Source organism: Arachis hypogaea, chromosome 12 (genome assembly GCF_003086295.3).
Source record: "Arachis hypogaea cultivar Tifrunner chromosome 12, arahy.Tifrunner.gnm2.J5K5, whole genome shotgun sequence".
Classification (NCBI taxonomy): Eukaryota; Viridiplantae; Streptophyta; class Magnoliopsida; order Fabales; family Fabaceae; genus Arachis; species Arachis hypogaea.
Genome location: NC_092047.1, coordinates 114,940,658 through 114,953,890, shown reverse-complemented (window position 1 = coordinate 114,953,890; position 13,233 = coordinate 114,940,658). Strand labels below are relative to the sequence as shown.

The following is a 13,233-nucleotide window of genomic DNA, read 5'->3' as shown; positions in this document are numbered from 1 at the left end:
TTGACTACACATGAGTTTCCACCTTTTAATAACAATTCAAAGGTAATTTGCATCAAGTATCCATTAAGGCAGTGTTTAAATGACAATATTGTACTAATTAACAGATATATGATCATAAAAATTTAGTTAAAAACCAAGAGAAACTATATTTTTTTAAAGTATGAAACTCAATTTGTCATTTTAAAAAATATCAAAATGGATATTACTTTCTTATGATTAAAAAAAATACTGTAACTGTTATTATTGTTTTTCAATTATGGAAGAGATCCAAATTAGTACCACATGCATCACGTGAAAGAATAGGACCCTCATTTGGACGCGTGGCAGTTAGTGATTAACCTAATATCAACATATAAACCATTAAAATTTGTGTTTTTGTTTTTATTTTTAATATTTTTTATTTTTTAAATTTTATGAAAAAAAATAAAAAAAAATAAAATTTTATTTTTTATTTTTATTTTCTTTTTTTTTACAAAATTTAAAAAACAAAAAATTATTAAAAATAAAAACAAAAATTATAAATACAAACTAAACATCACATCCCTTATATATTGTGTTTGCATGGTGAATAATTGAGCTATAATAATATAACCAAATGTTATGGTAGTCAATGTCATTATCATAACCTAAGTATATTATTTTGATATGCGTGCCCATATGATATGATATGATATAAAACCAGTTCCACCACTGCACTTATAATAATGTGTGTCCTTCATTGCTCATGATTTGCACATGGCATGTTAAAGGGGATTAAAAAAAAAAGAAAGATAAAGAAAAGAAAAGTGTTATTATTTAATTATTTTTATTAAAAACCTTGAATTCAAATTCGGCGTATGAAATGGATATACATAGTAAAGAACCGAAGTAAAAAAAAAAAAAAAGTTTTTAAACGAAGTAGTAGTATGGCCGAACAATGAGAATGTGACACATTGAGTGGTTTAATTGTTTGTTCAAACTTGGTTTACTCATTTTTTAAACTTCTTCATGTCACATTCTCATTGCTCAATCTATCATACTATTTTATATATGAAAGAAAAAAACATTTTTGCTCAAAAATTTTACTAGAAAATCGATATTAAAGAGTCATATTTCTATTAAAACTTTTCAATGATTGAACATGGTTATAACATGAGATAAAATTGTCTAACTATATCTATAATGGTTCAATTTGGCTTGAACAAAATTAACAATTGGAATAGATTCCACATGCTAATTAACTATTTCTACACCAACAACAACAATAATAATAATAATAACTGTTTCTTGCAACTTATCGCCGGTATTACTTCTGTCAAAATTTTTCAGACAGTGTCGGTACTTACCAAAAATATTCCGTTGCTTAAATAAATATTTTTCTAAAATGAATTTTTCAGTGGTAATAAAAGAATAATTTTTTTTATTTTTGTTTACAATAAAAAATCCTATATATTCCCATCCAAAATATAATTCGTTACAAATACGAAATATTTAACTATAATTTGAAATCAATAAGATAATAATAAAATAATATTTGTACCGAGTTATATGTTAAATTGAGATATTATAGCTCATTATTCAAGTGTTTAATAATAATAATAATAATAATAATAATAATAATAATAATAATAATAATAATAATAATAATTGTCTATGCATTATCCAAAAATATAAAGTCAAGCCTAATAAGAATAAAAATTCACCTAAAAAAAATTAGCCTTATTTACTTATCCGACTTCATATAGAGGTTGGACATGACAAGGGTGGTTCAATTTTATTTATCTGAATAAGTGATTATCTCCTGAAATATCTTTTACTATCTCTCTATTTTATCTAGAAGAGAGATCTCAACAAATTTTTAAGATAACAAGAACGGTCATCTACCATCAAAGGCAAAACTATTCTAAAAATGGTTATTTTTTTACTATAAATATACTAACAAAGCCTCAAGTATATTCACTTATTCAAAATCCAATCTATTGAAAACTTACTTAAACCCTTACTAACTTAAACATTAGAGTCTTTTACAGGTACCATCTTTCACCTCTTCACAAAAAATTCAGACGGCAGTACCTCGACTCCAACACAAGTCGAACGCTACCCTAAAAAGAGTATAAACCTCATGTTCAGGCCCAAATCCATCCGTTTAAACTAATTTTCGGAACAATAATAATATTTTATAAACATATAAAGTCCCATGAAGCTATATATATAAATAGTCACACCTTGTTCCTTTGCCTATAAAGCTGTGGCAAATCAGTTGCAAAGTGATAGCATAGCATAAGACTATTCTTCATATCATCATCATCACTTATTAATTAATAATTCATGGGATCCATGAACAATTACCCTCTGGTTTGTGCAGCACTTGAATGTGAAACTATGGAAGAAATGGCATCTTCCATGGTTAAGGCCAAAGCAGAAGGTGCCAACATTGTTGAGCTATGCATTCATGCTTTGTCTTTCATTCACATTTCTCAACTTCACAGCCTCATCAACTTTAGAACACTCCCTGCAATTGTGTCTCTCAGGTTTTACTTTTCTTCTTTTATAATTTTTAAATAATAATATAATTATGCTTATTAATTTATTTATGCATGTGTTTCATTATTTTTCAGGCCAAACTCTTATTAAATTGTTAAAAGTTCTTTCAAAATTTGGAAAGGATACCATATCCTTTACTTTTTCAGATCTTAACGAGTTAGATTTTTTTTTTCTTCTAACATTTATCATATATAAAAAATAATTATTTATATTACGTATACACTAAAATCAGCTACTACTATAAAATACACATTAAAAATGAGTTAACAATATATATATTTATAAATATTTGGTAACAAACAAAATTTAGCTAAAATCAGCCAAAATTTATCTTATTTTTAGCATTTATTAATTGCTGCGACAATTAATGATCGCTAAATAAGATAAATTTTGATTTTTTTTATCTTCCTAACATGATTGTTTATTTATACACAAACACGTAGTGACTAATTTTAGTATACAAATAATATTTTTTATAAAAAAAAATACTTCATAAATAAATAATTTGAGAATAGAAAGTAGCATTTTATATATCTTAGCTTCATTACTTTTTTAAAATTTATTATGAATAATTAAACTGAGTCATTATGATAGTGTGTGTATATATTATTTTCATATTTTAGCTTGTTATGTTTTTTAATCTCATTTTTAAGTTACTTTACTAGTTTTTACACTTTTTATTGGGGCCCTTTTTATTGTTTCCATCAGTACTAAATACTATCAATGAATTTGATCGGTCATTCGGTTGTATCAAGTGGGGTTCACTTGGAAATAGTGACGAAAATAATAAGAACAATTTGACAAACAATGCAAATTTTATTAAAAAAATAAAAATATTTATCAATTGGTAGTAGATTCTAGATTATCTAGAAATTACGGGTGATTAGCACAACAAATTACTTAAATGTTGGTTACATAATTTAAATTTAAAACATAATATAATTCTAATCATTTAAAGTTATCCAATAATTATAAATGCATTCTCTCATTCTTAAATAAAAATTCTATTCTCATAATATATATATATATATATATATATATATATTTTATTGGTCCAGTTTTTCTTGGTATTAAAATGTCTTTTTTTCCATTATTGTTATTATTATGTCAAAGCCACTAGTTTTGGGTCACATGCAGATGGACCACATTTTGGTACAGTTTTGATTTATGTACAAAAGTTACTCTTGATTAGTTTTGTCACTATTGATCAAAATATCAAAAAAAACCTCAAAAAAAAAAAGTATTTTTGTTATTTTTGGGACTAAAATTTGGAGATCAAAAGTGGTCATAATTTATTGTTTTTTATTTTATTTTTATTTGTATTTATTAATTACTGTTATAATAAATATATAATATTAGACACAATAAATATATAATTATAAATATTATATATAAAAATAAATATTAAATTAAATAAAATAACTTTTGATTATTGTGTTGGTAGCATTACTCAAATTTTAAATGCACTAAAATGTTAAGTAATAAATACCTTAGAACTAAGGAGTGACATTTTATAAGTGGTGTATAGCATATGATTATATTGCTAATTTGAGCTGATGTTTATTTCATTAATTGTGATTAATTAACAGAGACCAATCACCATCAAGTATGATAAACAAAACTAAAAGCAAAGCTACATTGTTGGAAGTACTAAGAGTGGCAATGGAATTGGAGGTGGAGTTTATTGAACTGGATTATGAGGTAGTCATCATACATTTCAAGGATTTGGCTTCTTCTCACTTCTAAAGTGCGGGTATATGTAATTTCAAGGTTAATTAAAATAATTGCAAGATCTCAGTTTTTTGTTCTATTTTATGAAGAACTTAATAATGATTTAAGACTTTATTATAGAAAATAGGATAAAATATATTTTTTGTTTCTGAAATTTGTTAAATATTTTAAAAATATTCTTAAATTTTATTTTACTTTAATTTTGTCTCTAAAATTTTTAATTTGCGTTAAATATATATACCACTGACAAATAAATTTTCAGAAAATTTAGAACGAACTAAAGAATAATACATGACAACTATGTTTGATTTATTTGTGCTTAAGATTTTTTTTGTAAAATTGTTACTGAATTAATACTAAATTTTTTTAAAAATTAACCATCAAGAATATATTTGATGCAAATCAAAATTAAATAAAATAAAATTTAAGTATATTTTTTAAGTTTGTAACAAATTTTAAAGACAATATATAGATATAGATATCGACACAATATAATGGACCATTCATTATGTTTTTCTATGCATCTAATCCAGCATTTATTAATTAAGTTTTCGGTAACATTATTATTGTGTTTTTTTTTTTTATTTAAGAAAGATTTAAAAAACCTATTTTTTATTTTATACTAACCTTTTTATTTTCAGTTGGCTTCTGATATATGCATATTCCAATACAAAATTCAGAACCCCAAGAGTAAATTTATTGTATCAAGGTATATCAATGGAGGGAAAGCTCCATCAGCTGAGGCATTAGGAGATCTAATTGCAGATATGCAATTTACAGGAGCTGATGTTATCAAACTCAAAATTGATGTTAATTACATCACTGATTTAGTGCCAATTTTTCGGATGCTCACACATTGCCAGGTATCAAACAATTTCTAATTAAATGACTAGTTTGTATGTAAATGAAGTATCATAAACTTGTCATTGACCACGTATTTTTATTTACAAACACTAAAATTTAAATGCACATTTTATGTGTATATTTTATCTTTGACTATTATGCATGGACACACAAACACAGAATAAGAGACGGATATATAAATTTTGAATTTTTATAAAACCTGAAGATACGACATATATATATAATAAATTATTTTTTAGATAAATTATAATAATATTTTGATATTTTATTGATATTAAAGTATTTAACATATTTTTTGTTTAAATAAATAATAATATATTTTATTTTTAAAGATTACATATTAAGAATAAGGTTGGACACACTGACAGTATCTAAGCGTATCTGAAGAAGAATTTTTCATTTTTTATTAAGACGTAATTAAACATAAAAAATATATGTGTCAAACAAATATCAATGAGTGTCGTATTCAAAATATATTCAACACGTAAACATGACAATTCAGCAAAATATTCGTACTTTAAAAGTCTTCAATAACTAAAATTAAATGCATACTCTATCTATATTTTTAACTTGTGTGTATATAACCTGATTCTCTAAAAATATGCCAATATCAACATTTATTTTTCTAAAATATTTTTATACAACTTATTCTCACGTGGCAGCAAGAGTTATATTTAATTTTTACCAGTGGTATTAACAGATGCCAAAATTATTTGGCGAAAATTATAAATTTACCACTAAATAAAGCGTTGTCAATTGTCAAAATATTTAGTGATGATTTTGGACAACCATTGATATAACTATCGTTAAACTATTTGCAATAATTTTTTTTTTTTAAATGTAGACATAAATCAATTATGGATTATAAAAGAAAATATTTACCAAAATATCATTATTGAATAATTAATTGATTGTATAAATATGTTATTGTTTATTATGTACCGGGTATAATTGCCAATTTTGCAATAAGTTCTTTATATTCAATATGGGAGCAATAGATAAGTCAAACCAAATTAATTTACCTAAAAGGCGATAAATAAATATTGTAAACAAAAAATTTGAGAATTTTTATTCATATATATAATTTTGTATCTTGAAATTATTAAGGCTGTATTTGGTTTTAAAAGTAGGATAAGACAAAATATTAAAAATAAAATATAAAAAAATATAAAAATTAGTATTATTGTATTTTGTTTAGTGATGAAGTAGAATAAATTATAAAAATTTAATTTATTCTTATTTTTTCGTTAAAAAAATTTGAGAAAAAAATATAATAATAAAAAATATAAGTATAAAAAAATAACAAAAATAATAAAAAAATAAAAAATAAATTGTGTCTCTGTGTTCTTTTTATCAAGATAGATATAAAATACACTAATATAATACCTGTAAACATATTATCTCTAACCACATTTTATCTGCTAAATACGATTTTATATCTCTATATTAGGGCTGTCAAACGGGTTAGCTCAGCCCATTTAGGCCCGGCCCGTTAAGTTCGCGGGTTAAACGGGTTTGCCCGTTTAAGCCCGCTTTAATTGCGGGTCAAAATTTTCTAACCCGGACCGTTTATGGTCAGCCCGATGGGTTAAACGGGCCAGCCCGTTTATCATTTTATTTTATTTTTTGAAAAATATTTTGACAAAAAATACTACTTTTAAGTCAAAAATCATTAAAAAATATTTTTTTTTAGTTGATGGGTCGGATTAAAGGGTCGAATCGGAGAATTATTAGCTAAAAGTGCTACTTTTTTAAAAAAAAATTTAAACGGGCCACCCGTTTAGCCCGTGGGCTAGCCCGTTTAACCCGTCATTTTTTTTTTCGGGTTAATCGGACTCAGCTCGTTTAGCCCGAAATTTAAACGGGTTTAATTTTAGAGGCAAAGTCTGCCCATTTAAACAGGTAAATAGACTGACCCGATGGATTTAGCCCATTTTAACTGCCTACTCTATATTCATGCCTCAATATTTCATACCTAAACAAACGCAGCCTAATGTATTTCATGATTGTGCTTACACTTTACATGCAGGTTCCCCTAATTGCCATTGCAGTGGGAAGTAGAGGCCTTATATGCCAATTATTGGGACCAAAATTTGGAGGATTTTTGGTATATGGTTCTTTGGAGGGAAAACCAATAGCAGGCTTACCAACTCTTGTTAGCCTTAAAAATGTGTATAAATTGGAGCATCTGAATGCCGATACCAAAGTTTTTGGGCTTGTATCAAACCCAGTGGGCCATAGCAAAGGGCCCATTTTGCACAACCCTACTTTTAGACATGCAGGTTACAATGGAATTTATGTGCCAATGTTGGTTGATGATGTTAAAGAGTTCTTCAAGACTTATACAAGCACTGACTTTGCAGGTTTCAGGTATACATTTTCTTAATAAGTATGCTTGAATATTGCATTTTTTAATTTTGATATGATTCTGGATTATGTATTTTGCTAAAAAATAGTACAAATATGTGTATTACGCAGATAAAGTGATACTCTAATGTATTTACTTTTTCACAATTTACTCTAGTAAAATTATTTTTCAAAAATAAAAATAAAAATTTACAATTAGCTTCAAATGAATTGCTTTTTTAAAATATTTAAAATAAAAAATAAAATTCATCCAAACAAATTTACTTTTTAGAAATTAAAAAAATTTATAATTTGCTCTAACGTTTTCTTAATTCCTCATATCTTGGAATAAGGAGAAAAAAAAAAGAGAAAATAACAAATCAATCCCTAACTTTTTAGTTCCCAGACATTTAAGTCCCTAAGTATTTAAAAATACATTTAAGTCCCTGACTTTTTCAAAATCTAGACACATCGATCCTTGAGTTTAACTTGTCTCATTTTAAAAACTCTTCCACGTATGCATCCGTAATGACCACGTCAGTACAATAGGAGTCACGTATGATTTATCGGTAAGTAAACATAGAGGATCGATATGTCTAAGTTTTAAAAAGATTAAAAACTTAAATATATTTTCAAATCCTAAAAGACTTAAGTGTCTGCGAATCAAAAAGTGAAGAAGCTATTTCTCTTTTTCTATATAAAAAAAAAACATTTTGAGGATATCACTCAAAATTTTCCCATATATAATTTTTTCCCCTAAATGTTGATTACTATAATAAGTGCAATTATTATATACATGCACAGAAAAAAGGAGTGATTCTTCTAAGTGAAATTTATGCAGTGTTGGAATCCCTCATAAAGAGGCAGCAATCAATTGTTGTGATGAAGTTCATCCACTTGCTAAGGTTTGTAATAAACAATAGTCATTGAAGATGTGTCAATTTACCTAAATGACCTATAGAAACTAAATCATTATTTAGCTGCACAATATTATTCTTCATATGAGCATTATTAATTTATTCAAATTTAATTAAGATAAATTTCATGTTGATCTAATTAAGTGTGCTAAAGTATGTTCTAAATTATGGTCTTCCATTTGCATTATATAGTCCATTGGAGCTGTAAATACTATAATAAGAAGGCCTATTGATGGAAAGCTAATTGGTTACAATACAGATTGTGAGGCTTGTATCACAGCAATAGAGGATGCAATGAGAGGTACCTTCACAATCAAACCATAATTTCTAAGTTACTTTAACCATATCTTTCCATAGTAAAAATTAGGGTAAAGTGTATTTTCTTTTTTATTTTAAATTTTTTGAAAAAATCTTAAAATATTTTTAATGTTTAATTTGATTTAGTTTTATCTGTTAATATTCGAAAAAATTTTTTAGATAATTACTTACATAAAAATGTGTTCACGTAAAATTGATAGTTAAGATGTTGATACGTATTCAATTAAATAGTTTACTAAAATATGTAAACTTATCTAACCGTTTAACAAAACACATATTATGTTAAAAAAATATATTTATTTGAATGAACAGGTAGAAAATATGTGAATGGCAAAGACCCAGAATCCTCTCCACTTGCAGAAAAAATATTTGTGCTGGTCGGAGCAGGAGGTGCAGGAAGGGCACTTGCTTATGGTGCAAAAAGTAGAGGAGCACGAGTCGTTATTTTCAATCGTAATTTTGGTAAATACCTTAAATTTAACTTTTATAAGTAAAAGAAATTACCATCTAATGAAAATTTTTTAATAAAAATATTATTTATACACGATAATTAGTCACTAAAATCAGCTACTAATGTATTTATGTATATAAATACATATGTGATTTAATTTATTTTCAATGTGTATTTATATTCTAATATATATTTGATACTTGTAATTAATTTTGGTAGCTGATTTTAGTATATACTTAACATAATCAAATTCTTAAATACTTCTAAAACCATTTTAAAAAATTAATATGAATCAAATTAAAGAATATTATTTTTTATTAAAATATACTCAGACGATGAGATCTTTATATAAAGATGACATTATGAATTTTTAGATAATTATGGTCAAATATATTAAACATCTAATAGTTCACAATACTATCTTCACGTGAAGATGTGGTTATGAAATTATACCATTTTTTTCCCTTACATACATAGCATCTAAAATTTGTCCTTATATATATGGTACATAGAAATTACAAGAATATATACGGTTATTGTTTGATAGAGAGAGCAAAAGCACTTGCACATGCAGTCTCAGGAGAAGCTCTACCATATGAAGACTTAGATAGATTCTCCCCACAAAATAATATGATCCTTGCAAATGCATCTTCTGTCGGAATGGAACCTAAGTCCAATGAAACTCCTATATCCAAGGTTCTTCCTCTTATTTATTACTTTTACTCCTACCTAACTAGCTACAACTTAAAATCATTCAATATGCATAATTCACATCATCTTTTATATATAGGATGCATTGAAAGCATATGAGGTTGTGTTTGATGCTGTTTACACTCCAAGAAATACAAGGCTCTTGCAAGAGGCTGCTGAGTCTGGAGCCATTGTGGTCAGTGGTGTTGAAATGTTCATAAGACAGGCTCTTGGCCAATTCCGACTTTTTACCGATGGATTAGGTACTAATTATGAGTGAGAAATATTAGAAGATCATCAAAATTTATTGTTTTTGGCCGCTATCAATCGAATTGCTTTAGTCTAGTAATTTAATAATATACTTTTAATCTACACTTTTAAATATTGATAGACTGTCAAACGGGCTAATCCGACCCATTTAGGTCTGGCCTGTTAATTCCAGATTAAATGGGCTAGCCCGTTTAAACCCGTTTTATTCGCGGCCTTAATTTTTTAGCCCAGACCATTTATGGTCAGTCCGTTTATTCTTTTATTTTATTTTTTGAAAAATATTTTGACAAAAAATATCACTTTTAGATCAAAAATATTTTAAAAAAAATATTTTTTTAGTTGATTGGTCGAATTTTCGGGTCGAATCGGGAGAAAATTCGGCTAAAAGTGCTACTTTTTTTTGAAAAGAATGCAAACAAAAAAAATAAACGGGCCACCCATTTACCCCGCAAACTAGCTCGTTTAACCCGTCATTTTTTTTAGGTTAATTGGGCTCAGCCCATTTATCCCGAAATTTAAACGGGCTTAATTTTAGAAATAAAGTCCGTCCATTTAAATAGGTAAACGGGCTGGCTCGATGGGTTTAACTCATTTTAACGGCCCTAGCTAAACTGTTGGTCAAGAAAAATAAATTCTGATAGCCCTCGAACGTTTTTTTATTATGATTTATAATCTTTTAAGATCTTAATATCTTTGTTGTTGAGTCATTAAAGTGTTTTAATTAATGAAAACAGTTTATTTTTGTCTATTTCAATGTTTATATCCTTTTTAATTAGATATAGTTATATTTGTATGTGTTACATCTTTATGTTGAGATTGTTACTAGACAAATTGAATTTATAACATTCAATTTTAATATGTATTTGCTTTTCTTTTCTCTTGTGCATTGCAGCTCCAGAGGCATTCATGCGGAAGCTTATTCTGGAACAATTTTGATTTCTTATTAACATCATATTTCGTCCATAAGAAGATGAATTTGTAACTTGTTCTCTTGTTAATAACAAAACAAGAAACATATTAAGAAGAAATGTAATAATATCAATGCAGAGTGATATGTATTATTCATGTATAATAATGTTTGATGTTGAATGAATAATGAAAGTCATTATTTATGGATCCTTTGCTCTCATTTTTTCAAAGAAGTTAAAGAATTATTGTATAGAGTATAAATAATAATTTTAATATATAATTTTTATGATCACCATTCATCTTCTTGATAACAATTTTGTTCATTCTTGATAACTTATGTTATAGGTTTGCCTTATATTCAAAAAGGAATAAGGACATATAGTATCTTGATAGTGGATATTCAAGGCACTTAAAAAAAATTTACATTCTTCATCAAGTTAAGTGCATTTCATGGTGGATTTGTGACATTTGAAGATGAGGATAAAGAAAAAATCATAGACATAAAAAAAATTGATAATATTACAGATGATACAGAAGTTACAAACAGCCTTGGACGAGGTGCAGTAACTGAAATGCAATTAGATTCTGCAGATGCTGCTACACTAAATATTTCGAAGACAAAATAGAATTATCTCCTGATTTTGTAAGAGACAATACTGCTACAGAAAATACAGAACCATCAAAACTGCTGCCATCATATCTTTTTTGTATAATGATGTGATATCTGCATTTAATTTGAATTTATTTCCTTCTACATTAAAAATGATTTATTCAAATTATTTTTTGCATTAATTATGTTTTTAATTCTAAAAATCTTTTCTAAAATTTTTTTTCAAATCAATTTTAAAATCTTTATTTATTTCCCTCTTTGATGATAAAAGAGAGAGAAAATAAAGATTAAACTAAGCCATTATTTAGTTGATGCTTTTTATGATCTTATGAACTTGTCAGTTTATTTTGCTAGTTTTTGATATTTCTCTTATTTAAAATGTCTTGATTATGATCTGATATATTTTTTATATATATGTTTGTTTGTTGCTCTGATTTATTTTATCATATTGCTTTACTTTGATACCTAATGGTCATACACATCAAGCTATGTCTTGTATTTTCCTGGCATATGTGTGCTGCTTTTGAATATGATTAGGTTCATACATTTTTAAACTATTAAGCTTGATTAATGAATGTTCAAAAACAGAGAAAGATTCTTAAAATTCAGAGAAGTCATCTTTTTCTTCTCTTCTTTTTATAATTTAATCATGTTTATCATAAAAAAGAGATTGTTGACTGTTGAGTTCAGTTTTATTTTAAAACCTTATTATGATAAATATAATTAATTATTTTCTATTATAATCTTTATGATAGAGAAATATAGGGATCAATTGAGTACCTTTGTTCAACCTGGCTGAAGGAAAGATTTCCTCATCAATTAAACAGCTGCTGCGCCTATTTTAGAAGAACAAATTTGGAAAGCCTTCACCGTCTATAATCAACGACTACATCCATCATTTGCTCCAACGGCTATGTGATAAACATGGAAATTATTCTATTAAAAAAGAGATATGAAACTTTATATATTGATGAATCATCAAGAAAAAGGGCAATTTTTTTGTGTATATCATATTAAGAAAAACAGATTTTAGTCGGCTTTTTTATTAAAATAAATAATCAAAAAACATTATTTCCCTAAATACGCATCCCTGAAAATTGGGTAAAAAACCCAAATAAACCAAGCCGAAAAGTTTATTACCCAAATCAGCCAAAACAAAAATTATTTCAGCAATCCACCAATGGTCATTTATATATAATTCGAATCAATATGATTCGAACTACAAATACATGTAATTCGAAACAACTTGCTTCGAATTACGTTTGAATGAATATGCATGTAATTCGAATAAAGTAGATTCGAATTAGAGAAGGATAAATCGAATTGACTCGATTCGAATTAGTAGGCTCATGTGACTCTATGGAGTTCGAATCATATTGATTCGAATTATTCAATGTTGGTGACACTAGGTAGTTTGAATTAAGTTGATTCGAATTACTAGTGAGTTGCCTATATAATGCTACGTTAGTTGGATATATATCAATTTTTTTTTCACATTCTTACTTGGATAGTTGGATATATATCTTATAGTTGATACAAAAGATATTTATTGTATAATTTTATTTTTCTAAAAATATTATATATATATATATATATATATATAT

General features: G+C 26.4%; 1 protein-coding gene across 2 annotated transcripts; it reads left to right on the top strand.

Moving 5' to 3' along the window:
* The first annotated feature begins 2,215 nt into the window (after positions 1-2,215).
* On the top strand, positions 2,216-12,710 carry LOC112728482 (bifunctional 3-dehydroquinate dehydratase/shikimate dehydrogenase, chloroplastic). Of its 2 annotated transcripts, none has more exons than XM_072209850.1 (10): positions 2,216-2,510; positions 4,113-4,224; positions 4,896-5,117; positions 7,148-7,488; positions 8,306-8,369; positions 8,574-8,682; positions 9,012-9,161; positions 9,698-9,846; positions 9,941-10,103; positions 12,385-12,710. In XM_072209850.1, the coding sequence occupies exons 1-10, from the start codon at positions 2,308-2,310 to the stop codon at positions 12,426-12,428; spliced, it is 1,557 nt and encodes a 518-aa protein (XP_072065951.1). In that variant the 5' UTR covers positions 2,216-2,307; the 3' UTR covers positions 12,429-12,710. The 2 variants fall into 2 exon arrangements, with proteins under 2 accessions (XP_072065951.1, XP_025634406.1); XM_025778621.2 differs by lacking the exon at positions 12,385-12,710 and adding an exon at positions 11,003-11,228.
* The last annotated feature ends 523 nt before the right edge of the window (positions 12,711-13,233 follow it).

Coding starts and splice junctions, on each gene's coding strand:
- LOC112728482 (XM_072209850.1), top strand. CDS start 2,308: ATGGGATCCATGAACAATTACCCTCTGGTTTGTGCAGCACTTGAATGT. Junction 2,511..4,112: donor CCTGCAATTGTGTCTCTCAG/GTTTTACTTTTC, acceptor ATTAATTAACAG/AGACCAATCACCATCAAGTA. Junction 4,225..4,895: donor TTATTGAACTGGATTATGAG/GTAGTCATCATA, acceptor TTTTATTTTCAG/TTGGCTTCTGATATATGCAT.